Source organism: Oratosquilla oratoria, chromosome 40, assembly GCF_046742065.1.
Source record: "Oratosquilla oratoria isolate Oo_2021 chromosome 40, ASM4674206v1, whole genome shotgun sequence".
In the NCBI taxonomy this organism is placed as follows: Eukaryota; Metazoa; Arthropoda; class Malacostraca; order Stomatopoda; family Squillidae; genus Oratosquilla; species Oratosquilla oratoria.
The window spans coordinates 26768722-26795632 of record NC_134816.1 but is presented as its reverse complement, the minus strand read 5'-3'; the positions used below and the strand labels follow the sequence as shown (position 1 = coordinate 26795632).

The 26911-nt window shown below is 38.3% G+C and overlaps 1 protein-coding gene across 7 annotated transcripts in view; it reads left to right on the top strand.

The window, feature by feature from the left end:
* LOC143020723 (solute carrier family 25 member 45-like) overlaps nucleotides 1-26911 on the top strand; it is a 48840-nt gene that overhangs the window by 4495 nt on the left and 17434 nt on the right. For 5 of the 7 annotated variants that reach the window (XM_076177413.1, XM_076177417.1, XM_076177410.1 and 2 more), the window contains exons 2-4: nucleotides 21677-21747; nucleotides 23717-23829; nucleotides 25414-25636. In XM_076177413.1, coding sequence (XP_076033528.1) covers nucleotides 21702-21747; nucleotides 23717-23829; nucleotides 25414-25636 — 382 coding nt within the window. In that variant the 5' untranslated portion in view covers nucleotides 21677-21701. Of the gene's footprint in view, nucleotides 1-12310; nucleotides 12374-17921; nucleotides 18095-21676; nucleotides 21748-23716; nucleotides 23830-25413; nucleotides 25637-26911 lie in introns of those variants that run through there. The other 2 variants (XM_076177414.1, XM_076177412.1) reach the window with 2 other exon arrangements.

The window sequence follows — 26911 nt, the reverse complement described above, 5'->3', positions numbered from 1 at the left end:
CTGTCCATTTGTTACGAATCGGCTAGGTTCACGGTAAGACAATTGCTCATAAATAATTCTGTTAATAGTGATAAAGGGTGTTTGATTTGGTTAATGAAATATAGATAAAAATTCAAGTAAAACAGTAAAAATAATAAACATTCACAAAAACACATCACAACAACATACTCTCACACAATCTTAAATAAAATAAACCGATGTCTTTCAAAAACTTTACAATATTCTTCACATGAGCTTCCTCCCCTAAAATTTGTTTAAAAGATAAATTTGTTTAAAAATTTGCCCTGCGCTTATTAGAGAATGCAGGGCACTGAATTAAAATGTGTTTTATTGTAAAAACTACTTGGCAAGTGGGACATTGGGGGGCCAGCCTTTCTGCTCCACTTGCCATCAAAAATTTATGGGTAATGTAGGAATGGCCAATTCTCAGTCTTGTTAGAACAATACTTGACCTTCTGTCCAAAGAAAGACACTTCCAAGGGTTCACCAAAGGGGTGAATCTCTTTTAACTTGTAACTACCATCCAGCCTTGTCCATTGTTCTTGCCACTTTTCCATTGTATAACGATGAATTACTTGTTTGAAGTCTGTATAAGGGATCTTTTGGTCTGTTATATGGTTAAGCCTGGTGGCGGCTTTGGCTGCACCATCGGCCTGTTTATTTCCAGAGATACCCACATGGGACGGCACCCAGCAAAAGTTTACTTTTATTTTCTTTCTGTTGTTAATGAGAATCAACCAGTCCTGTATTTCTTGGATTAAAAAGTGACGAGGTAATAATGTATTTAGAGAGGATACAATGCTCATGGAGTCTGTGAAAATAACGACGTTCTTATTACATGGAACAGAATTAAAAACAAATTTGAGGGCGTTGCTGACTGCCAGCAGTTCAGCAGTAAAAACAGAGCTAAAATGAGGCAACTTTCTCTTTAAAACTGTGCTATCAGATACAACAGCACAACCAACACCATCTTGGGATTTTGAACTATCTGTATAAATAAAAATTGAATCAGCATGTACTGATAAATGTTCTAAAAATTCGCTTTTTAGCTCTACAGCAGTTCTATTTTTCTTGTTTTTAAGAGGACATATTACAGTGGGGCATCGGTTCCAAGGAGGGAATTTGGGAGGCGTGATCTCAGCAATTGTATTAGGAACAAGTCCTACCTTCTCTGTCCCAACTTCACATCTCACTTCTAAAGGTTTCGGCAGAGTACTTTTCCTTGGAGCTCTGTCTACCGGCTGCTTTACATATTTGAAGTTTGGATTCTGTTTGGATGTCAAGACACGAGATATATATCTAAGGCTTAATTCCTCCCTGCGAATATAGAGGGGAGGAATTCCTGCGTCCACATACAAGCTATCCACTGGAGATGTTCTATAGGCTCCCGAACAGATCCGTAAAGCCATATTGTGGACTATATCAAGCTTCTTTAATGAAGTTTTACATGCCGATCCATAAATTTGACATCCATAATCCATTTTGCTAAGGCACAATGTTTGGTAAAGCCTTATTAAAGTTATACAATCTGCTCCCCAGTTGAAACGAGACACTACCTCGCTGTTTAACAGTGTATACAACCTCGTTTATGTGATGAGTGAATGTCAACCTTTTGTCCAAAACCAGACCCAAGTATTTTACTTGATCTTCATATAGTAATATGACACCCTCTAAGAATAGTGTTGGTATCTCTTCCTTGCGTCTTAGTCTGGAAAACCTTACGGTTTTTGTTTTTTCAGCAGAGAATCTGAAGCCCCTGCTATTAGCCCATGCTGTTGCTAAGTTAATAACCTCTTGAATCTTTTGGCCAGTTTCTAGTGTTGTCGATTTGCTGCACACAATAGCGAAGTCATCAGCATAAGCCAATCCATGAACTCCTGCGGGAACTTGTTCTAACAACTTATTAATGGCTATGCTGAAGAGTGTAGGACTCAGAACACTTCCTTGGGGAATCCCTTCCTCTTGAAGATATGCAGAAGAGAAAGAAGAGCCCACTCTGACTTTTAGACAACGGTCAGACAAGAAATCCTTTAAACAATTGAACATATTACCCCCGATACCCCACTCTGCAACTTGCTTCAGAATGCCTCCCCGCCAAGTAGTATCGTAGGCATTTTTCAAGTCAAAAAACACACCAATGCTAGAGTTCTCAATTGCAAAGGCATTCTGAATCTCACGAGTGATAAAAAGTAAGGGGTCCAGAGTGCACTTATTTCTTCTAAATCCAAACTGTCGGTTAGATAGGAGATTTTTAGATTCCAAAAACCAAACTAAACGCATATTAACCATTCTTTCATAGATCTTACAAATGCAGCTAGTGAGAGCAATAGGTCTGTAACTTTGTGGGTCATGAGAGTCTTTTCTTGCCTTTAAGATTCCTATGATAATTGAAGTCTTCCAAGATTTAGGAGATCCAGAAGACCAAAATTTGTTCAGCACATTTAAAAGGAATTTCTTCGACGATATGGATAAGTGAGCAACCATGGAATAAAGAATGTCATCCTCTCCAGGAGAGGTTGGGGAGGATAAAGATAAAGCATGATCCATTTCATCCAAGGTGAAAAGATTATATGCCTCCGAGTTCGTATTGGTAGGGGGAATAATCGTGTTCTTGGCTCTAATTCCTCTGAAATCATGTGAATAATGTAGTGGACTTGAAATATCAGCATAATGTCTTCCAAAAGCCTCTGCTACCTCTCTTGTATCTGATATAAAAGAGTCATTTATCTTTAGAATGGGTAAAGGAGATGGAGTAAACTTTCCTTGTAATTTTCCAATCCTATTCCATTCTAAGGTAGGGGAAGAGTCATATTTCAATTCGCTAATATATTTAATGAAGGATTCCCTCCTTGCTTTCTTGAAGATTTTCTTCTGCTTTGCTCGAGCTCTTCTGTACGTTATCTTATTGACTAAACAAGGATATCTCCGATATCTCTTATAGCAAGTTCTTGTAATCTTTCTGCTTAAAGCACAGTCATCGTTCCACCAGGGGACTACTGGGCGTTGAGTTTTACCAGCTGTCCTAGGAATGGAAGAGAAAACACCAGAAAGTATAATGTCTACCAGATAATCATATGCATCAGAGTTACTACAAAAATCACTAGTCTTATGATTAATCTCTGTGGATCTCCTAAATAATTCCCAATTAGCCTCTCCTGTCTTCCATTTAGGTAAGCAAGAGGAGGGAGTGTTCTTTAAATATTTGATATGGATAGGCCAGTGGTCGCTACCATGTAGATCTTCATCTATTGACCAACTGTAGTCTAATCTTAAGGATGATGAACAAATAGTTAGGTCTATGGCAGAACTTGAGTTGTGAAAGATATCAAACCTAGTTTTGGAACAGTCATTCATCAAAATGACATCGTTATCAATAAATTCTTCAATTATATTGCCCCAGGGGTCACACCTTGATTCATCCCATAGAGGATGCTTGGCGTTAAAGTCACCCATTAAAATAAAAGCCTCAGGGAGCTGGTCAACCAAAGATTGTAGGTCATTTAACACAAACTGACGGGGGTGGTTATATATGTCTAGGAGTCGATCTTCCAGTTCAAGTTCCAAATACAAAGAACATAAAGTGATCCATTTAGTGGTAAAGATTTGTACTGCACAAGCCTGCAACACCGAATGTAGGTGGACACTTCTGTGGTTTACAGATTTCTTAACAATGATACCAGTACCTACCTCCATGGGCACGGCCCCCAATCATAGGAGGAGATCTGTAAAATTTATAATTAAGTCCAACATTAGGGGATAAGTCGCCAAGCATAGTTTCTTGGAGACAAATAGCAGACACATCATGTTCTTTAAAGAGAATCCGAACCTGCTCTCGATGAGAATTAAAACTTTGAATATTCCATTGAGTTATGGACATTATACTGTTTCCTTTTTCTTTTTTGGGTCTACTGGTCTGGGAAGAGAAGTCTGGGAGAGAGAGGGTCTACAAGATGGGTTCTCTTCTAATTTATTTGCTTTCGCGGGTGGCATCCTCCTCTCTGACAATGGTCCGACCGACGATGTAGAGTCTGGGTTATTAGTTCCTTTCTTAGATTGCTTATCACGATTTGGAGAAGAAGATGGAGATGAGGGTGGACTGTGGAGTATTTTACTGCGCACAGCTTCAGACTCCATAGCTTTGCTTCTGTGCGCCTCAACTGAGTGAGGCACATCAGTCCGTGATCCCTTTATTGGGGGGCACCCCAAGTTTGGAAGGTTGACTGATTGAGAGGAGGCTTTATTAGAGGAACCCTGTGGGGTTTCAGCAATGGGAACTTTAGGTGCCCCTCTAGATGGGGCAGGAGACATTCCCTCAACTGGGGATGGGAGAACCTCCGCAGAGGAGGGTTGAGGAGTACTACAATTTCCAAGTTGTGGAGCAGAACGATTAGGTCTAGTAGTGACTCTTTCACGTTGAGGCTTGGGTTCAGCATTTGGTTGCTCCTCATTGCTTTTGTGCACCTCTACCGAGTGAGGCACACTAGTCAGCAATCCCTCTACTGGGGAGTCCCCCAGGTCTGGAAGAGAGATTGCCTGAGAGGAGGCTTCATTAGAAGAAGTCTGTGAGGTTTCTACAATAGAAACCTTAGGTGCCCCTCGAGATGGGGCAGGGGACACCCCTTCAACAAGGGGCGAGGAATCCTCCGCAGAGGAGGGTTCAGAAGTATTAGAAATTCCTAGTAGAGAAGACGGTTAGATTTCATAGTAACAATTTTACACTGAGGCTTGGGTTCAGTGTTAACAGAATTCATATTGGCATTTTTATTTCTATTGGGTTCTACAGTTGGCTGATCCACTTTACTGTTTGTTTTAACAACATGACTGTATCTTTTGAAATTACTTAATAGTCTTTTAGCATGTCCTACACTTATATGTTCTGCATGAGCTTTTAGTAGTATTTCCTGTTCCTTCTTATAAATTACACAGTTCTTATCTCTGGCATCATGCTCTTCTTTACAATTTATAAAAACTGTTGGGCGGGAATAATCCCCATGTTCAGGCTTAGCACATATCAAACACAGTTTGTCCCTTGCACATCTGCGGGAAGGATGACCAAAACCATAGCAGTTAAAGCACTGAAGGGGACGGGGCTTAAACTGCTTCACATAAACTATCTCTTTTTCTATCTCTACATAATGAGGTAGATCTTCACCAGAAAAAATTAGGATAATCATAGAAGAACGAGGGATTTTAGCAACCTTCCAAACATTAGTTGGGCACATTTCTAAAATTTCTTCTTCCTCAAAGTCATACAGATCTCTATTAAAAATTACCCCTTTGGCATAACTAAGGGTATAGTGGGGTTTAACTTCCTTAATGTCGGATTTCTGTTTCAAGTTAAGCACCATGGCAGCTTGTTCGTAAGATTTTACATGAATTAAGAAGGACTTTCCTCCAAATCGTGATACCTGCGAGTTAGTCAAATTACCAGAGCCAAGGTGACTCTTCAAGAATCTTCTAAACTCGAACAAGTTAGCACGTTCCTTTGCAAGAGTGATAATAAGCCACTTAGCTGGATTGGGAGGCCTCTGCACACTTTCCTTCCTTTCCTCTACCGGAAAGATATCCAGGTTAGGTGGCACTCTAGCAACTTTTCATACAAATCTGTATAACTCTTATCAAGAGAGACATATTTTAGATGTAAGATTCTATGACTATTAGGGGCAGTATTTGAGCTATTTATTGGTTTCTGAGTATCTAAAGATGTTTTCATCACTTCAGAATCCATTCTAATTGTAAGTTTCTGGGCTACAGAATTATCTGTCAATGAAGTCTTATTATTTTTACCAAAGTCCTTTTTTCAAGCCGGAGTCATCAACTGGGGGTTTTACTTTTGCTGAGTCAATAGCGTCAACATTAGGATTGGCAATATTAGGAGAGGGATCGGGGGGTTTAGGAGGAGGATCAGATAGTGGTGGAGGTTTAGAATATTCAGTTTGAACAGCCGCCATGATCGTATATATTTATGAGGCCACACCATATATTAGGAAAGAAAGATAAATGCATAGAAGAAGATACTGCAGTTGCCTGATGCCTCAAGCAATAAAAGAAAAGTCTCTGCAGAGTCGGGAAGTTCCAGAAACGACTATTTACACATGCAGGGCCTCGGAGGCGAGTTAGAAACTTTGTCAACCCGGGGTTTGTCCTCTTTTGTTTTGTCCCATTTAGGATGGGTCCGGCGTAGTCACTCTGCATGTGTACTGGATAGGGAGAAAGGAAGTCGGCAGCCTAGTACCTACCTCACAAACATGCATTCCCCAGTCGGTGGGCTTTCGGCCCTCGCAGGGAGTAGTGACCTCGCGGTATACATCCCCACTTGACTGGGTTCAGACATGTAGCTTGGGAGGCACCAAGATACCAGAACCTTCCTTAACAAGTATTGGAGAAAGATGGTGAAAAAGGAGAGTAGGGTAGCAAATATGAAGGGTGGGGATAAGGGAATTCACAAAGGAAAAGGGTGAGGGACCCCCTATCTATTCACTACCCTCCCCCCCCCCAAAAAAAAAAGAAAAAAAAAATGGCTCAGATTTCGTCTGGTAGCTTAGGGCTGACCTCTCCAGTATGGTTGCACCTGGCTGACACAGCTCAGCCCGTCCTTGCTACACGGAAGCCCCCCCCCACACACACACACACTACATCAAAGTACTGGGCCTCGGGGGGGGGGGATGAAGGCACTGAAAGTTAGTATATGTTTACGTTTAAACTTGATAAGAAACACGAAGATGATTGAAGAACTTGAACTTGAATTAGTGTTGGATTTCGTGGAACGAACCAACATGAGAAGAATGGAAGAAAGATACCCATAAATGTATTGTGGATGGAAACTCGCCGGAAAGAGGCCCACAGAAAGACCACGAACGAGATGGAGGACATTTATAGAATGGATCATCGAGAAGAGAGGTACTACGCCCGCAGTCAGAACTTACGACTTGGGGTCGGGGAGGCTTAACGTTATCGAAATAACTAACCTTGCATAGCTTTTACGTAAACAGTGACACAGCAGTGTTGCGACACCACTGCTGAGCCATCAGACATTAACCCATTCAACTCCGATGACAAGATGTCTTGTCATTTGGTCAAATAAAACAAAAAATCATAAAACACCAAAATGTTTGATCAAACACCAGAAAAATATGACGTCAGTCCTCACTTCGCTGCGAGCGAAGCGAGGACTGACGTCATATTTTTCTGGTGTTTGATCAAACATTTTGGTGTTTTATGATTTTTTGTTTTATTTGACCAAATGACAAGACATCTTGTCATCGGAGTTGAATGGGTTAACTGACTATGATTAATTATCAGTCAGAGTCAACAAGATAATCAAGGACATATGTTTGCAGCAAAGAATATTCTCGAAACTCATTAGTCTGCACCGAACTGCAAACTAACTTGCAGTTTTATTCTGACAATCAATGTATACGAAAAATTAATGAAAATACAAATATATGAGCTTGAGAGTTTGGGGGGGGGGGAACTACCTGTACAGTCTCCTCATATTGGAAGAAGTCGAAAGAACAAATTCATTTGGAGACAATGGAAGAAGATTAATTTGGTCCAATAACTGACAAAACATAGTATCTATCAGGAGGAGGGTGACCATATAAATACTTTTTTTTTCTGAAATGCGAAATAGAATGCCAAGACTGCCCGAATGACAATCCTGTAAACTAAAATTTCACGTTTTTTTAATAACTGGAAATGTGAATTTTTATATTATTTTTCCAGTATAAAACTCAAGTGTTGGGCATATTTCTTTTCATTATATGGAATGATAAAACATTACTGTTAACAAAAGGAGTTTCTTTGTCATAAAGCTACTTTTGTATTGTAGTTACCCATATAATAATATCGTTCTCTATCATGCCTATAACAAAGAAAATCGCGCACCTTACTCAAGTATAACCAGTATACATGTAACTAACACATAATGTTGATTTCTGTAAGGGACATTTACACGATCAAACGGTTTGGCAAACCCGGTTTGTCAAGAGGTTTGAAAAGGTGTCAGACGGTCAAATCAAACGATTCAAACTCAGCGTGGCTCGTGGAGTTGTTAAGCAAAGATGTCTCTCTACCAAGACATATTACTTGCTATTGATTTGGCGGTGGCATTAAGGAAAAAGAAAAGAAGATCGAAATGGACAAAGGATTGGTTGTTAAAAAGAAACCAAAAAATCACAAACCAAATTGCTTGCCTAATTTCTAGCAATTCTATCTACGACCCTATTTTCAGAGGGGATGAAGAAAGTAGTCTATCTAATATCAGCATTAGTAAAGTAGTAGTCAAGCAGATTGAAAGACAAAGCTACAAAATCCCCGGGTCCAGACGAAATTTTTCCGAGAATGCTAAAGGAGTGTAAATTTGAAATCTGCAACCAGTTAACTGAAATATTTAATAAATCAGTAGATACTGGCTTCGTGCCTACTGCTTGGAGGCAAGCAAACGTTGTTCCTGATTTAAAGAAGGGAGATAGATCGTCTATATGCAATTACAGGCCAATCAGTTTGACATCGGTTATAGGAAAAATGCCTCAATCAGTAATAGTAAATAGACTCGGAGAACACATCGAAAGACATAATTTAATTCGTGATTCACAGCATGGTTTCTCCAAGGGTAAGTCATGTGTGACTAATCTTCTATTCTTTTACACTACAGTATATAAGGCGTCAGATAACAATGATAATTACGATGTTATTTACCTTGACTTTAGCAAAGCGTTCGACAAGGTCCCACACCAGAGACTACTAAATAAAATCAAAGCCCATGGCATAGAGTTAAAGTGTTAGAATGGATTAGAGCTTGGATTAGTAACAGAAAACAGCGGGTCACTATAAATGGAGTAAAATCTAGGTGGGACAATGTTGCTGGTGGGGTCCCCCAGGGCTCGGTTTTGGGTCCCTTGTTGTTCATTATGTACATAAACGACTTAGACGACGGGATAAGTAGTGATGTTAGTAAGTTTGCAGACGACACTAAAATAGGACGCCTAATTAGGTCAGGAGACGACGCAGAGATTCTGCAGGATGATCTTAACAAATTGTTCACATGGTCGATGAAATGGCAAATGAAACTTCAATATCTCTAAGTGTAGCGTGTTAAACGTAGGGCTACACAACCCCGAAAATAGATATAGCTTAGATAACACGCTTTTAGAGAAAACTGAGTGCGAGAGAGACTTGGGAGTTCTAGTGAGTCCGGACCTTAAAACCAGGAAACAGTGCATTAGCGCCAGGAATAAAGTTAACAGAACATTAGGTTTCATTGCTAGGACGGTAACGAATAGAAGTGCAGAGGTAATTATTAAACTCTATCTAGCGACAGTTAGACCCATTCTTGACTATGCGGTACAGTTTTGGTCTCCGTCCTACAGAATGGACATCAGTTCACTAGAATCAGTACAGAGAAGAATGACCAAAATGATACATGGACTCAGAAATTTACCCTACGAAGAGAGGCTTAGGCACCTTAACTTACACTCTCTGGAAAGACGCAGGGTGCGGGGTGATGTAATAGAGGTGTTCAATTGGATCAAAGGCTTTAACAAGGGTGATGCAAACAAGGTCATCATATTAAAACTGGGCAGGACTCGCAGTAATGATTATAAACTGGACAAATTTAGATTTAAAAAGGAAATAGGCAAGGATTGGTTTACTAATAGGGTGGTCGACGAATGGAATAAACTTAGTAACCATGTAGTAAGCGCTGAAACTATCAGTTGTTTTAAGAAATGATTAGACAACTTTATGGATGGGGGTGACAGGTAGTGATGGATACGGAGCTGCCTAGTGTAGGCCTTATGGTCTCTTACAGTCTCCTTCATTCTTATGTTCTTATTTCTTATGTCCTTATGTTTCGATTTCACCTTCCCTTAACCCATTCAACTCCGATGACAAGATGTCTTGTCATTTGGTCAAATAAAACAAAAAATCATAAAACACCAAAATGTTTGATCAAACACCAGAAAAATATGACGTCAATCCTCGCTTCGCTCGCAGCGAAGCGAGGATTGACGTCATATTTTTCTGGTGTTTGATCAAACATTTTGGTGTTTTATGATTTTTTGTTTTATTTGACCAAATGGCAAGACATCTTGTCATCGGAGTTGAATGGGTTAAGCTGGACGTTCTCTGTATTTATGGATAAATTCGAATACCACCTCTTCTCGTTCCTCTTTCCATTATATTCCGCCATATCCATGCTTTCGACAGATGTAATTATTGTTTCCACTTTAAGGTGTGAAGCGCTACTAAGGTTTGATGTTTGACCGTCGCTCTCACGACCAAACTGCTTGTTGATGACGTCATACAAAGGATTACATAGGAGGAGCATGCCGACTATGTCGGATGCGAAAAAAATTATAATGATAAATAAATAAATAAAAAGAATAACAATATAATAATAAATCAAATAAATAAATAGGTAAAGTTAAATAATAACCAAACAAGTAAACAGTAAATAATAATAAATGGACAGATAAATAAAAATAAACAATAATTGAATAAATAATAATAAACAATAATTAAATAAACAATAATAAACAATAATTAAATCAACAATAATAAACAAACAAATAATAACAAACAAATAAACAAATTATACAAAATAAATGGATGGCAATACAGCATCTTGCTTAGGTGTTTAAACGAATCTTAAAGTTTCGAACCGAACTACATTGCACTGTGGGGTCGCTTGCAGGTCGTTCACAAAAGTTAAACTCAGCCAGATATACTTCAAACCGTTTAACAAACGCGCTTGATAACTAAACACCCTATTCACATAGTCAAACGCCACTTCAAACACGTGTTTGACAAACCATTTGACCTAATAGCCTATTTTATCTACATCAAAATGTCCTTCAGATAAGAAGATTTAGCCTTCAAGATTTGATAAGCCCTTAACTTGTGTTACCTGCCACTGGGTCAGTACAATCCTGATTGCAGTGGTGCAGATTGTGAAGAAAAAATAGATTCTCTATTAAGAGTAAGTATCTCCCAAATTTGAGGAAATATACTTTGGTTCCCTCATAATAATTTTCTAAAACTAAAATTATCTATGTCGACTATATGTTGTGTAGGGAATTATATGATTACTTTTAATATGATGTTGAAACGAGACCTAAACAGGAGTGAAATGAGAATCATTATACTAAACTGTGTCCATTTTGGAGGTAGTTTTGTTGTGTTTAATAACAGGGTAATTGTTTAAAATCTTAAAATCGTCTGGTAATTAAATAAGTAAATTATAAAATAAATCGATCAATTAATCGGTCATTTAAGAGTTACTACTGAATAAAGGTTTTTCTATAATCATTCCATGACTCGTTCGACTGCATCAACATCTGCCACATCCCTCCTCCTATCTGGTCTCCCTCGTCCACGCTTCCCATCTCGCGGTGTCCAGTCAGTAACACGCTTGCTCCATCGCCCACCACCCTCTCACGCAAAATGTCTTCCTAATTTTATTCTTTCTCTTTTACCGCCTTCACAATATACTTCACTTCGATGTGTTCTTTCATCTCATTTCCCTCTTACCGTCTTTCAGCGTTATTTTCACTCTCCTTTCATTATCAAAGTTTGTAGATTATATCTGACTTTATACATTAATTGTAAAATTTGCGTTTTAGGCGTATAGGTAACTTCTCATGATCTTACATTTACCAAACATTTCCCAATCAATCGTAATACGCCTTTTTATTTAATTCTACCTCATCTGTTTAGCATATGGCCTACATAATTCTGTTATTTGAACATTACTTTGATTTTACTCATATTACTGAAAAAGAACAATTCCATCTGCACATATAAAGTCATTAAAATATTCACCATTAATCTTCCAAACGTTCTCCTTTCCGACCTTCTTAAAATCACTTCCAGCCAAGATGTAAATAGCTTTTGTGAAATTGTATCACCTTTCGTATAAATTTTCCCGAAAAAACATTACATGTTCATTTATACCCTGTTTGTGTATACAATTTACTATTGTATTTTATTCTACAAATTCTAAGGCATTTTCGTTATCAATAAAAACCCAAGCAATATAATTTTATTGCATTCTGTCGTTTTGTTGATCCATCGTCTGCAAACAGCCTGCCTGTTCAGTTGGCTGGTTTTCATCTCAAATAATCTATTAATCAATAATTCCAATGATACTTAATTCAGCTTGGTTTAATAATCTTAAATGAAATAAAACTGACGGCAAGAAAAATGGATTGTCAAGTTATTAGTACAACGTTCAATTTGATAAATGTCATGCTTCTTGATAAATGTCATACTTCGGCATTTTTATACGAAGAGAGTCAGATTACTGTCAGATTCGTGTGTGGTCGGCAGTGGCGTTTCTAACCTGCACATCGTAGGCAGAGCAACTTGTAAGGTAACGTTAGCTAATACAACTAAAGTTAGACATTTATAACATTCTATATTGATTCACAAACGTAGCATGGCGTTCCACGCATATGCCGATAATCTACGAATTAATTACTCCACAATTAATGATTCATTGGAGTATAAGCTCTAACTCAGCTGTAAAATTATTGGTTCTAATGTTCTCCACAGATTGGGCATGCAGCACAAAACACAATGCCAAGCACTATACAAGAAACATAGGAAAATATGGCAGTATTTGTATAAGGCACGAATATATATATATATATATATATATATATATATATATATATATATATATATATTCATTGTATATATGGGCAGGAGATTTTCTCTCAAGCATGTATGGTTAAACTTAATGGCAAGATTATTATTGCAGAGTTTTTTATCTGCCTTTTCTCTTTCTCTGAGAATCTTTTTCCCTTCCACGGGAAGTTGTCTTATAATGTCACCATATGACATTGTTTTGTCAGTTACTTTGGGCATGGCTTTACCAAAGTGAAAAACTGGCCAGTTTTTCACTTTGGTAAAGCCATGCCCAAAGTAACTGACAAAACAATGTCATATGGTGACATTATAAGACAACTTCCCGTGGAAGGGAAAAAGATTCTCAGAGAAAGAGAAAAGGCAGATAAAAAACTCTGCAATAATAATCTTGCCATTCAGTTTAACCATATATATATATATACACACACACACACACACACTTTCAGCGAAAGGACGGCTTGCAGAGCGCTCTGAAGAAAAGTGCAGATTGTGGATACCAACGCAAAGAGAAGTGCCTTTTTGTATTTGCAGGGGGGGGGGAAATTGCTCGTGAGGTAGTGGGAAAGTAAGGAAAGAGGAGAGGGGGAGGGATTGCTGGGGAAATGGAAGGAAATGAGGATGTGGTGGACTTGGCCCAGGCAGACGGGCGTAAGGTCAACATGAAAAGACCACCGGACCAGCTCAGTGATGACGAAATGGCAAATAAAAATGTAAAGATTAGAAGTATAGAGAGGAGCAATACAGAAGAAAGTGACGAGAATATGTTCCAGGGATTTAAAGAGGGTGGGGGGGACACAACCCCCCCCCCCCGACTGATAAGACTAGAGGAGAGAGTTGATAAGGTGATCGAGGACTTGGAGCGTAAGTTAGGTAACGTAGACTCCATCTTCCAAAGAATTGAAAGGTTGGAACAACTAGAGAAGGCTAACAGAAACTTAACTGAAGAAATAGAGGACCTAAAAAGACAGTTAGGAAATGTAAAGGAGGAGAATGAGAAATTGAAGAAGAATAGTAATGAAAACAAAGAGAAAATAGCTACAGAAGCTAAAAATTGGAGAATAACTCAAGAAGGGAATAAGGTTTCATTCACTGACATAGTCAAACAGCAATTGAAAGAACATAATGAAGACTCAGTTATTAAAGTGATGAGACAGAAGGAGAATATAGTAAGAGAATTAGCTGACAAAAAGAAATGTATAATTATATTAGGAATGGAAGAGAAACATAACCCAGATAGAACCGCAAGAATCAAGGAGGAAAATGAAAGAGTAAGCAGTTTATTAAAATTAGTCCAGGAAGATGAACCAGAAATTATAAAGGAAATTGAGGAAAAATTCAGACTCGGAAAATATAGTACAGATAAGACCAGACCAATTAAGATTAAATTCAGGTCACAAACAACAGCAGAGAAAATTCTATCCAAGACAGGGAAACTAGCAACAAATGATCAATATAAAAAGGTATGGATAAAAAGAGAAATGAATAAGGAGGAAAGAGAGGCAGAAAAGCAGAAAAGAATTGAAGCTAAGGCAAAAAACGAGGAAAGAACGGAGTCAGAGAAAGAGAGATTCTATTGGAGAGTAGTGAACATGAAAATAAAGCAGTTCGACATACTAAAGAAAAACATAAGGGAAACAGAGAATACAATGGAAGTGGCAGAAAACTAAGAGTGTCTTACACAAATATAGATGGATTGATAACAGGATTGAATGAACTGAATGATTATTTGAAAGAAAAAGAACCGGACATAATGGGAATTGTAGAAACAAAATTAAAAGGCCCACTACCACCCAACAGTGTAGGAAATGATACATACAATTATTGGATTAGAAACAGAGAGAAAAAACAAGGGGGTGGAGTTATGTTCCTGACTAAGAGGGATATAAACGTGAAAAGTGTCATATATGGAAAGAATACAGTAGAGATGATTATGATAGAAGTGGAAGACCGAGATAAGAAGAGCAGAAAATTTGTGATCAATTATGTGCCTCCGAAAACAGCCTCATGGGAGGAGAGTGAACATAAAAGTATGTTAGAGGACACAAAGATAGCATTAACTAAAATAATGGAAGACGGAGGAAGAATAGTTATGATGGGCGACTTTAATTGCAAAGAAATCTGCTGGGAAGAAATGACAGTAAAGAGTGGTGATGACTCATGGGGAAATGCTCTACTTGAGATGATTACTGACCATTCAATGACACAATGGATACAAGAGAACACTAGGTATAGAAATGAAGAAGAACCATCGAGGCTAGACTTAATAATTACATCTGAACCTAGAATAGTAGATAAGATTGAATATAAAACACCAATAGGTAAAAGTGACCACATATTGATTGAACTGGAACTTAATGAAGAAAAATATATGAAAAGAAATGAACAATATAGAAAAGGAAGAATGATGTATGAAAAAACAAACTTTGATAAAATAAGAGAATTCTTCCAACAAGAAAACTGGGAAGAAATATACAAAGAAGAAACAACAGTGGAAGAGAAATGGAATATTTTGACAAAAATTTACAAAAAAGGAGTGGAAAAGTATGTCCCAAGACAAAAACAAGAAAAAGAATATGTAAAATGCTGGTACACAACAAAAGTTGTAGGGAGTTAAAGGACAAAAGAGACAAAGCCTGGAACAGATGGAAAAAAGACAGAAGACCTGAAAAATGGAAAATATATACTGGTTATAGAAATGAATATGTACAAAAGTGCAGAGAGGAAAAAAGAAAATATGAAAAAGATGTTATAGAAAAGTGTAAAGATCAACCAAAACTATTCTACAGATTTGTAAACAATAAACTGAAAAACAAACAAGACTTAGAGAAATTAAGACAAGGAGGAGTTGAATACACTGAGGAAATGGAAATGGCAGAAATTATGAACAAACATTTTAAATCAGTGTTTACAAGGGAAAATATACAACCTGAAGAGATTGAGTGGAAGGAAAAAGTCCCCCCTATGGAAGAAATAGAAGTAACAAAGAATGAAATATTGACACACTTGGGTAATTTTGATGTCAGAAAATCGCATGGGCCAGATGAAATAGCAAACTGGATTCTGAAAGAATGCAGGAATGAACTGGCAGACAAAATACATAGCATAATAAGCAGTTCCTTAAAAGAAGGAAAAGTTCCAGAAGATTGGAAAAAAGCAAATATAGTACCTATATATAAAGGAGGAAATAAAGAAGAACCTACCAACTATAGACCAGTCTCTCTAACAAGTACAATAGCAAAAATATGTGAAAGAATTATCAAAAGTAGATGGGTAAAATACTTGGAAAAAAACAACGTACTAAACCCAAGGCAATTTGGATTCAGACAAGGACGATCATGCGTCACCAATTTAATATGTTTCTATTCAAGGCTAATAGATATAATACAAGAAAGAGATGGATGGGCTGATTGTGCATTTCTAGACCTAAAAAAAGCTTTTGACAAAGTACCACATAAGAAGTTGCTTAAGAAATTAGAATATGAAGGAGGAATACAAGGTAAATTGCTAAATTGGATGGAAGACTTTTTGCAAGAAAGAAAAATGAGAGTAGTGATAAGAGATCAGCACTCAAAATGGAATGAAGTAATAAGCGGTGTCCCGCAGGGAACAGTTCTGGCCCCAATAATGTTTGCTATATATATTAATGATATGGATGAAGGAATTGAAAGCTATATGAGCTTCTTTGCAGATGATGCAAAATTACTGAAAAGAGTGAAAACTGAAGAAGATTGTGAATCACTACAGAGAGATCTAAATAAAGTACAAGAATGGAGTAGGAAGTGGGAGATGGAGTTCAATACAAAAAAGTGTAGTATAATGGAATTTGGAAAAAGCAAAAACAGAATAACAGGATCATATAATTTGGGAAAAGAAGGAATAAAAAAAGTAGAAAATGAGAAGGACCTGGGAGTCATTGTTATGAATAATATGTCACCTGAGAAACATATAAATAAGATTTTTGGAGAAACTTATAATTTAATAAGAACAATCAAAGTGGCATTTACATACCTGGATGAAGAAATGGTGAGGAAAATCCTAACCACCCTGATAAGACCAAGGTTGGAATATGCAGCAACGATATGGTCACCAAGTACAAAAAAATGTATAAAAAAACTTGAAAGAATACAAAGAGCAATTACAAAACTGGCACCAACACTCTCAAAACTATCATATGAAGAGAGACTCCAAAAACTTGAACTACAGACACTAGAGCAAAGAAGAGAGAGAGGAGATTTGATAGCTATTTACAGAATCATGAAAGGCATAGAAATTACTGATAGAGAGAATCTGATAAAATGGGATGACAGAAATACAAGAGGACACGGAAAGAAAATAAAAAAAGACAGCTATAGAAGAGATTTTAAAAAGAACAGCTTTCCTCACAGAGCAATAGACAGTTGGAACAAGTTAGATGAGAAAGTGGTGTGTGCAAAAACAATACATGAATTTAAAAATAGTTTAGATAAAATGAGATATGAAGACGGGACCCCACGAGCATAGCTCCCCTTCCCGTAAAATACAACTAGGTAAATACAACTAGGTAAATACACACACACACACACACACACACGTATGTAATAAAAAATAAGCATTGAACCATATAGTCGGATATGATTTACATTAATGACTATGCCACTACCATATTAAACAAAATGTCAATGATATGGTTTCCAAAGAGTACTGATATATTTATTGCAACTAGGGTTATCATGTCGGCTGTCAAATTCATCAACAAAATCTAAACTCGCCGCGGATTTTCGATCGACAATGGCGCCACGTAAATACGTAATTCGATCATTCTCTGGTCATAGAATTTCCGATAAATATGTTCACTAACTTCTTTAAAATTTTCTTTAACTTGAAGGGTTGGTAACAATAAATTACATTTATCAACAATAGATTATAGCAGCAGTCAAATACCCTTGACGTATGAGGTCGAAATACCCTGGTCGGGTAAGTCTTAAATGTGGAACCACGTGTTAGACAAATCCACGTGTTAGACAAATCGGGACTCTTATAGAGTCCCGATTTGTCTAACACGTGCTTAAAGTTGTACCACATGAATGTTACATTTTCCTAGAATTAGACGATATTAGATTAATTTTGTTACGCAGATTGCTGGTAAATAATCATATTCTATAACAGTAACTTAATCTTTATTCGCAATACACTAAATTTAGTCATCGATTTGAAATGCATATGCGAAATGTGTAGGGGGGCAGACTAACCCAAGGGGCGCAGACTAAAATAGGGTGGGCCGTGGCGCCCCGCAGAAACGTCACTGCTTTTATACAAAGTGATACTTATGTGTAATCGGAACATAGGATATTCCTAGTTCAGATTCATGTGGACTGCATTTTACCAGCGCTTCTTTCCTTGTGGACAGTCTCGAATCGTGTGGACTGCATTACCGCACCGATACTGAAGAACAGTTTCATGCAAGGTAATGACAGTTGATTGTTTACAACGGGTTGCAGTGCCAACAAAAGACCTTTCAATTCGTAACATATGAATAAGTAAATGAATGAACAGTATTTATATATAAACAAATAGATAAATAAGTGAATAAAATAAGATGTATTGATTTTCTAGATGTTCATATAAGTGAATTTTTAAATTTTATCACATTCAACTGCCTCAGCCTGGGATGCACGTAAGACGCAGTTGGTAAAATGTTTTCCTGTTCGTGCTCACAAATAATATTTTTCTTATCCTGTCACAATGATACATTGTGTTATCAGCCGTTCCATACGCTAATGTACTTTTGTCACTTTAGTTGCCATATTTCCCCTTTCTTTTTTTTTCATATTTTCCTACTTTTCAATCTCTTCCTTATCCTGATCAATTAGTCCATGTCTCGTTTGGATACTTTCAATTTATCGTATCGTCTGGTAAACCTATGTATAACTTCCCATGTTGTTTGTAGATAGAATAAGCGCGAAAACAATTGGGGGGGGGGGGTCAACGATTTTACAAAGGATTACAAAGGAGGAGCATGCCGACAAGGGACCTTTTGGTTCATAACTAGGTCGGATGCAAAAAATGATAATGATAAATAAATAAATAAATAAATAAAAACAAGCAAATCAATAAAATCCTTGGTCGCCCCCTCATGTTCACTCCTTCCACCTCTGCCTTCCACACCTCTTTTACTAATCTTTCTTCACTCATTCTCTCCATGTGTCCTAACCATCCCAATACTCTTACATCAACCCTATCTCCCAACTCCCTTTCCAACCCCATTCTCCCCCTCACCTCCTCGTTTCTCACTCTATCCAACCTCTCTTATGTTACATGTTTCTGCCCCCATACAGTGCTGTTAGCACAATCACTCCTTCATATAATCTCATTTTAGCAATCATTCCCAAATGTCTATTTCTCATTACACTTTTTAATCCCCCAAGGCATTTACTTGTTTCTCTCAATCTACATTCTACCTCCACCTCCACTCCTCCCTTTCCTGCCACATTCACACCAAAGTATCTAAAATTATCCACTTCCTTCAGTCTTTCTTCTTTAATACTTCCAATTTGCTGTCATCATTTCCCCTTGTCCATCTCACCACCTTACTTTTACCCACATTTATCTACTTTCACACACCTTCCCAAAATCCATCACTATCTTCCTTATCTCTCTTCTGATCCTGCCACAAGCACAGTGTTATCAGCAAACAATTGGCTTATCTCCCATTTTTCTCCATTTCTTTAACAATCTCCAATCCCCAACCACCCCATCCATGTATAAATTGAACAGCCAAGGTGACATAACACATTCCTGGCAAAGTCCTACCTTTACCTCAAACCACTCACTCTCTCCATTTCTAAGTCTAATACAGGCTCTACTACCCTCATAAAAATTCTTGATTGCTCTTAACAACTTTCCTCCTATCCCATATATCTGCAATATCTCCCACAGTGCATACCTGTCTACCCTGTCATAAACCTTTTCCAAATCCATAAAGGCCCAAAAAGCATCCTTACCTTTACCTAAAGCTTTCTCACTCATCTGCTTTACCACAACAATCTGATCCATACAATCCTTAACTGTCCTAAACCCACACTGTTCCTCACCAATTACTCCCTCAGTTCCTCTCCTAATCCTCTCAATCAAAACCCTACCATAAGCCTTCCCAACTACACTCAAAAAACTGATCCCTCTGAAACTGCTACACTTCTCCCCTTTCCCTTCTAAAGCACAACTATACAGGTACTCCTCCAGTCCTCCAGTACTCTACCCTCTTCTAGACAAATATTAAACCACCTCACCAGCCAGTCTACCATCAGTGTGCCTCCCTTTTTAAGACACTCCACATAACACTCATCCAACCTAGGTGCCTTACCTGCTCTCATAATTTTAATAACTGCTTTCACCTCATCTTTCCTCATTCATCACTGTCATTTCCTTAGTGCTTCCCACTGCAACTACCTTTCCCTCCCTATCCTCCTTCATAGTTAGCAACTCCCTAAAATACTCTGCCCATCTTCCTCTTACTGTGCATGCTCGTTCTTCTCTTCTACAACCTTCTTTGCTTCATCATCCCACCACTCACTACCCTTCCTTCTATTTCCTCCTGTTCTTCTTGTTCCACACACCATTTTTGCACACCTTGTGACTCCCTCCTTAAAACATCCTCATTCCTCCTCAACTCCTAGCTCTACTCTATCCTTCACTCCCTCCCACTCTTCTCTCCTCAGCTTCTTGTACTCCTATTTTTCTTTCTCATTTAAGCAGTTTACTCTAAACACCTCCCTACCTTCTGTCTTTTTCCTCTTTCTCCATCTATCCTCCACTCTCAACTTACCTTCCACCAAAAAATTATCTGTCTCCCCTTAGAACATGTACATCCAAAATTCTTTCTATTCTTCTCCTGGTGACCATTTAGTCCAACCCCTATCTACCACCCTTCCATCCACCAACATCTACCATATGTACTTAAGCTTGACTTTCTTCCTAAACATGGTGTTTGCTATCATCAGCTCTCTAGACACATCTCTCCCATCATCTCTCCACTATGATTTTTTCCTGGAATTGCACCTTTCCCAACGACTCCGTCCATTGGTTCATCTCCTACCCTACCACTGAGATCTCCCAATACCACTATATTGACATTTCTACCTAAACCCACTATGCACTCATTTAAATCTATCCAAAAAGCCTCCCTTTCTTTTACACTCTTCTCAATACCAGGCCCATATGCATTTACAAAGGCCCACATCTCCCTTCCCAGTTTCACCTTCATCCACATTAACCTTGAAGAAACCTTTTTCCACTCCACCACAAACTTACCTATCTCTTCACTTATTAATATAGCCACCCCTTCTCTCCCTCGTCCTCTCTTCACTCCCGAGAACCTCCTAACTATACTCCCAAACTCAAATTTACCCCTTCCTTTCAACTTAGTTTCACTCAATGCCAATACATCCTTTTTTCATCTCACAAACATACTGCCTATCTCTTCCCTTTTACTCTCATCTGTACCACATCCAAGCACATTAAAAGACCCAACCCTTAGGGTTCTGGTTGGAAAATTCCTCTCAGACCCTCTTATGCCCTTGCTATTTTAGGAATGTCCCCTTTAGGGCTATAGAGAGTAGGATGTTTAGTCCTATCTCCATCCTGTTTTTGTTGCCTTTTATGACTCAAGTGGGAACACTTGGTGGTAGATTTTTCTCCCCTAACACAAGGTTCAGCAAAAAAGGAAATTAATATACAGAGAAGTGGTACAGGACAGTATCAAGAGTGGAGGGACAGCATAATGGAGGGACAGTCACAGTATAATAAAGTAGAAGTAGCATATATTATATATATATATATATATACATATAAGAACATGTCATACCCTCAGACCTGCATATCTGATGTATCCTTTTCAAAATTCTTTTACAAGTTCAAAATAAACACAAGGTAGCACAAGCAAACATAGTAACTGTTTGTGCATGTAAATCGGTATAAAGTTTCCATATTTAGGTTGCAATGTATGTGATATATGTAAGCAAAATTATATTAAACTGAAAATTTATTTCAGGTTTTGCTGTCAACGTTGAATTAGCATGGACAAGGACTTTTGGTGTGATTTCGTAGCAGGATGGATCGGAGGTATGATTTACCAATACTGGATTACACCTATTTCAAGGATGAGCATAGATTATTTTTATAAGTGAAATAATAACACTATAAGTAAAGCATATGTATGGCTAGTGAATACACCAAGGACCACTGGGTAACTCTAGGGTGGTGGTCACTCTTTACACAAATGATCTGAGGTAGACTGGATGCTGGTAGTCAGGTTTCATATGTAATTACTCTCAACAGTATGTTTGCACAACCAGACTTACCTGGTGTCTCATAAAGACAACACATGGCTAGACAGTAGTGGTACCATTCTCAACCAGTAATTCTGTAATCCAAGTTCAAGTTTCACCCAGGGCTGATAAAAATTCAGCATCATTATACTGCTAGCCAACACTCCAATTCTGGTGGGCAAGGAGTTGTGTGTGCGTGTGTGTGTGTGTAAGGTCACAGGATTACCCATAGATTGGACTATATATAAGCTGTGAGTTCTCATCTGGGAGAGTAGTAGTTATTGGTCACAAGTTCAACACATGATCAAAGACCATGATGAATCACACATGCACAAACAAGACCAGTCTAGCACCTTCCTACCACATGCACTCTATTTTTACAGCTTTCTGTGTAACTACATACCTGTGTGGCAGAGGAGAACATACCCTTGATCCTCAGGTTTCCACTAAGGTTCCTGTCCAAGGTGTTGCTTCTGTTGTTGTAGACACAGAAGTTGCACAAGAAACTAATCGCCCTCTCAGGATCCAGCCAGACAAGGTTCTTCACACTGTTCGTGTTACGTTCTTGCCTGAGTGCTGTCAGAAACAGTCTGTAAATGTTTTGCTTCCTCACAAGAACAACAGCCTGACAGAATGAACATGTCATCTGTTGTGTATATAACAGTTATTCTGTTTATATAACAGTTGTTGCAAGCACAGGTGGTCAGCAGAAGGAAACTCAAACCATATTCTACAAACAATTCCTAAAACCCACACTTGACAATGCTTTACATGGACAGAATAATAATAAAAAGGCAAAAAGAACCTAATCTACTCCATATTAGAAAGTGCAGAGTATGATGCTCTCCGGCCAAGCAGGTTGGAGTGTTGCTACTTACGGTGGAGGTCAAGTTGACGGCAGTTCAAACCCTCCCAATAGCGAGTTGGACTAAGGGTATGGTTTATTGAATTCCATGCTACAAAATCCTCTGTAGAGGGCACCATCCTAGTCTCCTGATAGGGGGGATTGTTCTTAACATTAGTCCAAATCATCATCATGAATCAGATCAAGAGAATACAAACAGCAGCAACCAAATTGATCCAAAGCCTAGTAAATAATACAAGGAGGTATAAGACACTGTTATTTGGACCTCTACCATTCCAGGCTTTTAAGAGAACCTGAATGAAGGTACCAAAATTCTTTTATTGTATTCCCAAGGATTACAGTGGGAGGATGATCCAAGTAATTGACCTTTGGATCAGTTGTGATAGATACAAGTGTTCCGTTTTACTAGGTATAAAGATGTCAGGAAGGAATACCCAAAAATTCACAAATACGATTACAAAATCAGTCTTCAACAATTGTTAAAGTGCTCATATAGGCATATCAACTGTTTTGATGTATTTGCTACATTTGATGGTACATATTTTTTCATAGCTACATACATACATACATATACCAAGGCTTTTTCCCCCTTCCAAGGGAGGTAGCCAAAAAGGGAAAGGCATAAAAACACTCATAGCTACTACTAAAAAAATCCTGGTCATCAGCATTACTTTTACATTGCAGTGTCATTGAAAACAAAGTGATAAACTAAGATTTTTAATAACTTTCCACAAATATGGGTTCATTCTTGAGTAATTAGGTGCACATGTATTCTCAGCATTTCTTTAGCAATGTTGAGTGTAACTGACAACAAAATGATAAAATAAGATTTTTAATATATTTACCCTCCGATATGTGATCATTCTTGAATAATTAGGTGCACATATATTATCTTCAGGTTGCACAGGATTGTTGGCAGGGCACCCCATGGACACTATCAAAGTGAGACAACAAGCGGTTACCCACACATCTGCTGCAAAGGCCATCGTTAACACATTAAAGTTTGAAGGAGTATGTTTTTTTTTTTTCATATTTCTTATTTTTCAGTACGTATTTTGCCAATGGTATAAAGTGTCTTGATTTTTACAAAAAGAAAAAAAAAATTGGGTTATGATTTAATGCCCAATGGCACATTTAGTTGTATTGTGACAAGTTTCCTGTCACTTACTAAGTACAATTAGATGAATACATGAATTATTGCAGGCTAGTTTTCTGTCACACATTGATGCTCTCACGTTCAGTTTTCATCACACCAAGCTCTACTCCATTTTTCTTTGTAATTCTTTCTACTTGTAAGTCTTACTATATTCAACTCATAGACCTGTCATCATGTACTTCTGTTTACTCTCCCCACATGTCTACACTACATCAGGAAACCATAATCCACATTGGTTTTCATATCTACTTTGTTCCAGTGTAGTGGCGAGATGCAGGGATCTAGGAGGTGCCAAGATAAGAGGGAGGGAAGAGGGTGGAGGAGAGTGGAGTATGATGGGGATGGAATGGGTGGGAGTAGTTTTTATGCCTTTGTTTTTAGGTACCTCCCTTATAAGAGGAAAAAAGCCTTTGATATATATATATGTATTATTTTGATAATACTATACCATCCATTCACATTCCTCACACAACTTTTTGTTGCCATTTCAGTCTTCTTCCTCTCATGTATTATTCACTGCCCTTTTCTAGAGGGTAACTACATTTCTTTTTACTTCACCTCTGACTTTCGGCTCCTACCATCTGTAGCAATATCTACATGTAGACACCTGAGCGGGTTAGGGCGTCGTTACTCGTGGTGAAGGTCAAGGAGATGGCAGTTCGAACCCTGCCACCGGCGAAGTTGAACCAAGGGCATGGTTCATTAAATTCCACGCTACAAAGTCCTTTGTGAGGGGCACCATCCTAGCCTTCTGATAGGGGATGTTTGCGATGTTAAACCATATCATAAACATTATACCTTGTATTCATAATCTAGACTATCTCCCATATTGAAGTGCTTCTTTCCACACTTAATAACTAGTTTGGGTACTTCACAAAGGTTAATTTTCTATTTTAGGAATGCTGATCAATCCATTTTCTCATGAGCTCTCTTACAACAACATATTGACTCTGCTGAATGCGCAAATTTAATGTAATCAACACATTAGAAACTTTAGTGGCACCTCTATGGCCCAGTCATGCAACATTCTTTAGGATTTAAGACTAATCTCCATTTAAAGAAGAAAGCTGATCATTTTTAATTTCTTTTATACCTCCTTTCTGCTGACCTCAAATCTCTCCCTTACTACCTCTATCACTTCATCCCTTCAGGGTGATATTGTTCCCAAAAATTGATGCACTGCTTATCAAATCAACAATGAAAATGTCTATCTCTCTCTCTTTCTCTCTCTGTCTCTCTGTCTGTCTCTCTCTCTCTGTCTGTCTCTCTCTCTCTCTCTCTCTCTCTCTCTCTCTCTCTCTCTCTCAAATAGTGGCAAGTTTTAACTGGAAAAGGGCTATCAAAAACACAATATATGAATTTGTGTGTATACACTTTAAGCTTTCATATAATAAATATAGTCTTGTGTATTTCAGTACATTACTCCTTATTTTTTTCAGGTGCGAGGGTTTTACAAAGGAATGGGTTTTCCTATTCTTACCACTGGGGCCATGAATTCATTGTTCTTTGGCGTTTATGGTAACACCCTTCGCTGGATGTCATCTGGACGAGAGAAGCCCCGGTACCTGGATATTTTTGTGGCAGGTTGTTGCGGAGGAGTCGTCCAACTGATAGTGGCAGTGCCAGTAGATCTGGTGAAAATAAAAATGCAGGTGCAAATAAGTTAGTATGAAGTAAATTGTTTTTATCTCTGTTGTGTACTGTGGATGGCAGCAGTCGTGACAAATGTACGAGTCCTCGGAAACAGTGAAAGGATTGATAAGATTGTGGTACATCATACATACATATACAAAGGGCTTTTCCCCCCTAATAAGGGGGTAGCCAAAGTCAAAGGCATAAATCCACTCCCATCTATTTCACCCTTACATACTTCACTCCCATTCACCACCCCTCCCTCCCTCTTTTCTTGGCTCCTCCTGGATAACGGGTCATCCCTGCATCTCACCCACTGCCCTGGGTCAGAAGTAATGCTGCAAAACACAACACATCCACAGTAAGGCCACTTCATTTAATCAATGGCCCCCACTCTCTGTCTCCTCATGCAGAAAAAGAGAAGATGGGAAGAAATCCCTTTGGGTTAGGTCAAAATATCATTCACACATACTCTCTAAACCCACCCCTTCCCTTCCATACATCACAGCATCATCCATACACAACTATTCTCCACTCACCCCTATCTTCTGTCTTCTCTCTTCTTTCCTCAACAGACATTCCCCTCTTTCCCAATGCTCCTGTTACCCTATCCATCCATCTCATCCTTGGTCACCCCCCCCTCATGTTCATTCCATCCACCTCTGCCTTCCACACCCCTTTTACTAATCTTTCTTCACTCATTCTTTCCATGTGTCCAAAACATCCCAGTACTATTTCATCAACCCTATCTCCCAATTCCCTTTCCACCCGTTCTTCTCCTCACCTCCTTGTTTCTCACTCTATCCAGCCTTGTAACCCCTACATTACTTCACAAACACTTCATCTCGGACACATTTAGACTGTTCCTTTGTGCCTCCCTTAAAACCATGTCTCTGCTTTATACAGTGTCATGGGCACAATCATTTCTTCATACAGCATTCCCTTTGTGTTCATCCCAAGATACAGTAAACCTTCAGTATAACGGATCTCGACGTACCAGATATCGGATATAATGGACAAAAAATCTGACCGGACTAACCCTTGCTATAACGAATTTTCATACATTATAGCGAGGGATCCTCGGTTATAACAGATCTTCAGATATAATGACAGACCCATCCTCATATCATCCATTATATCAAGGGTTTAATGTAATTTCTAATCCTACTAATTTCTAATACTGGACAAACTTCGGGATATAACGGATCTATCCGGTTTTTCCATCAGATATAACAGATCCTCAGTTATAATGGATCTTTGGATATAACGACAGACCCATCCCTATATCACTCGTTATATTGACAG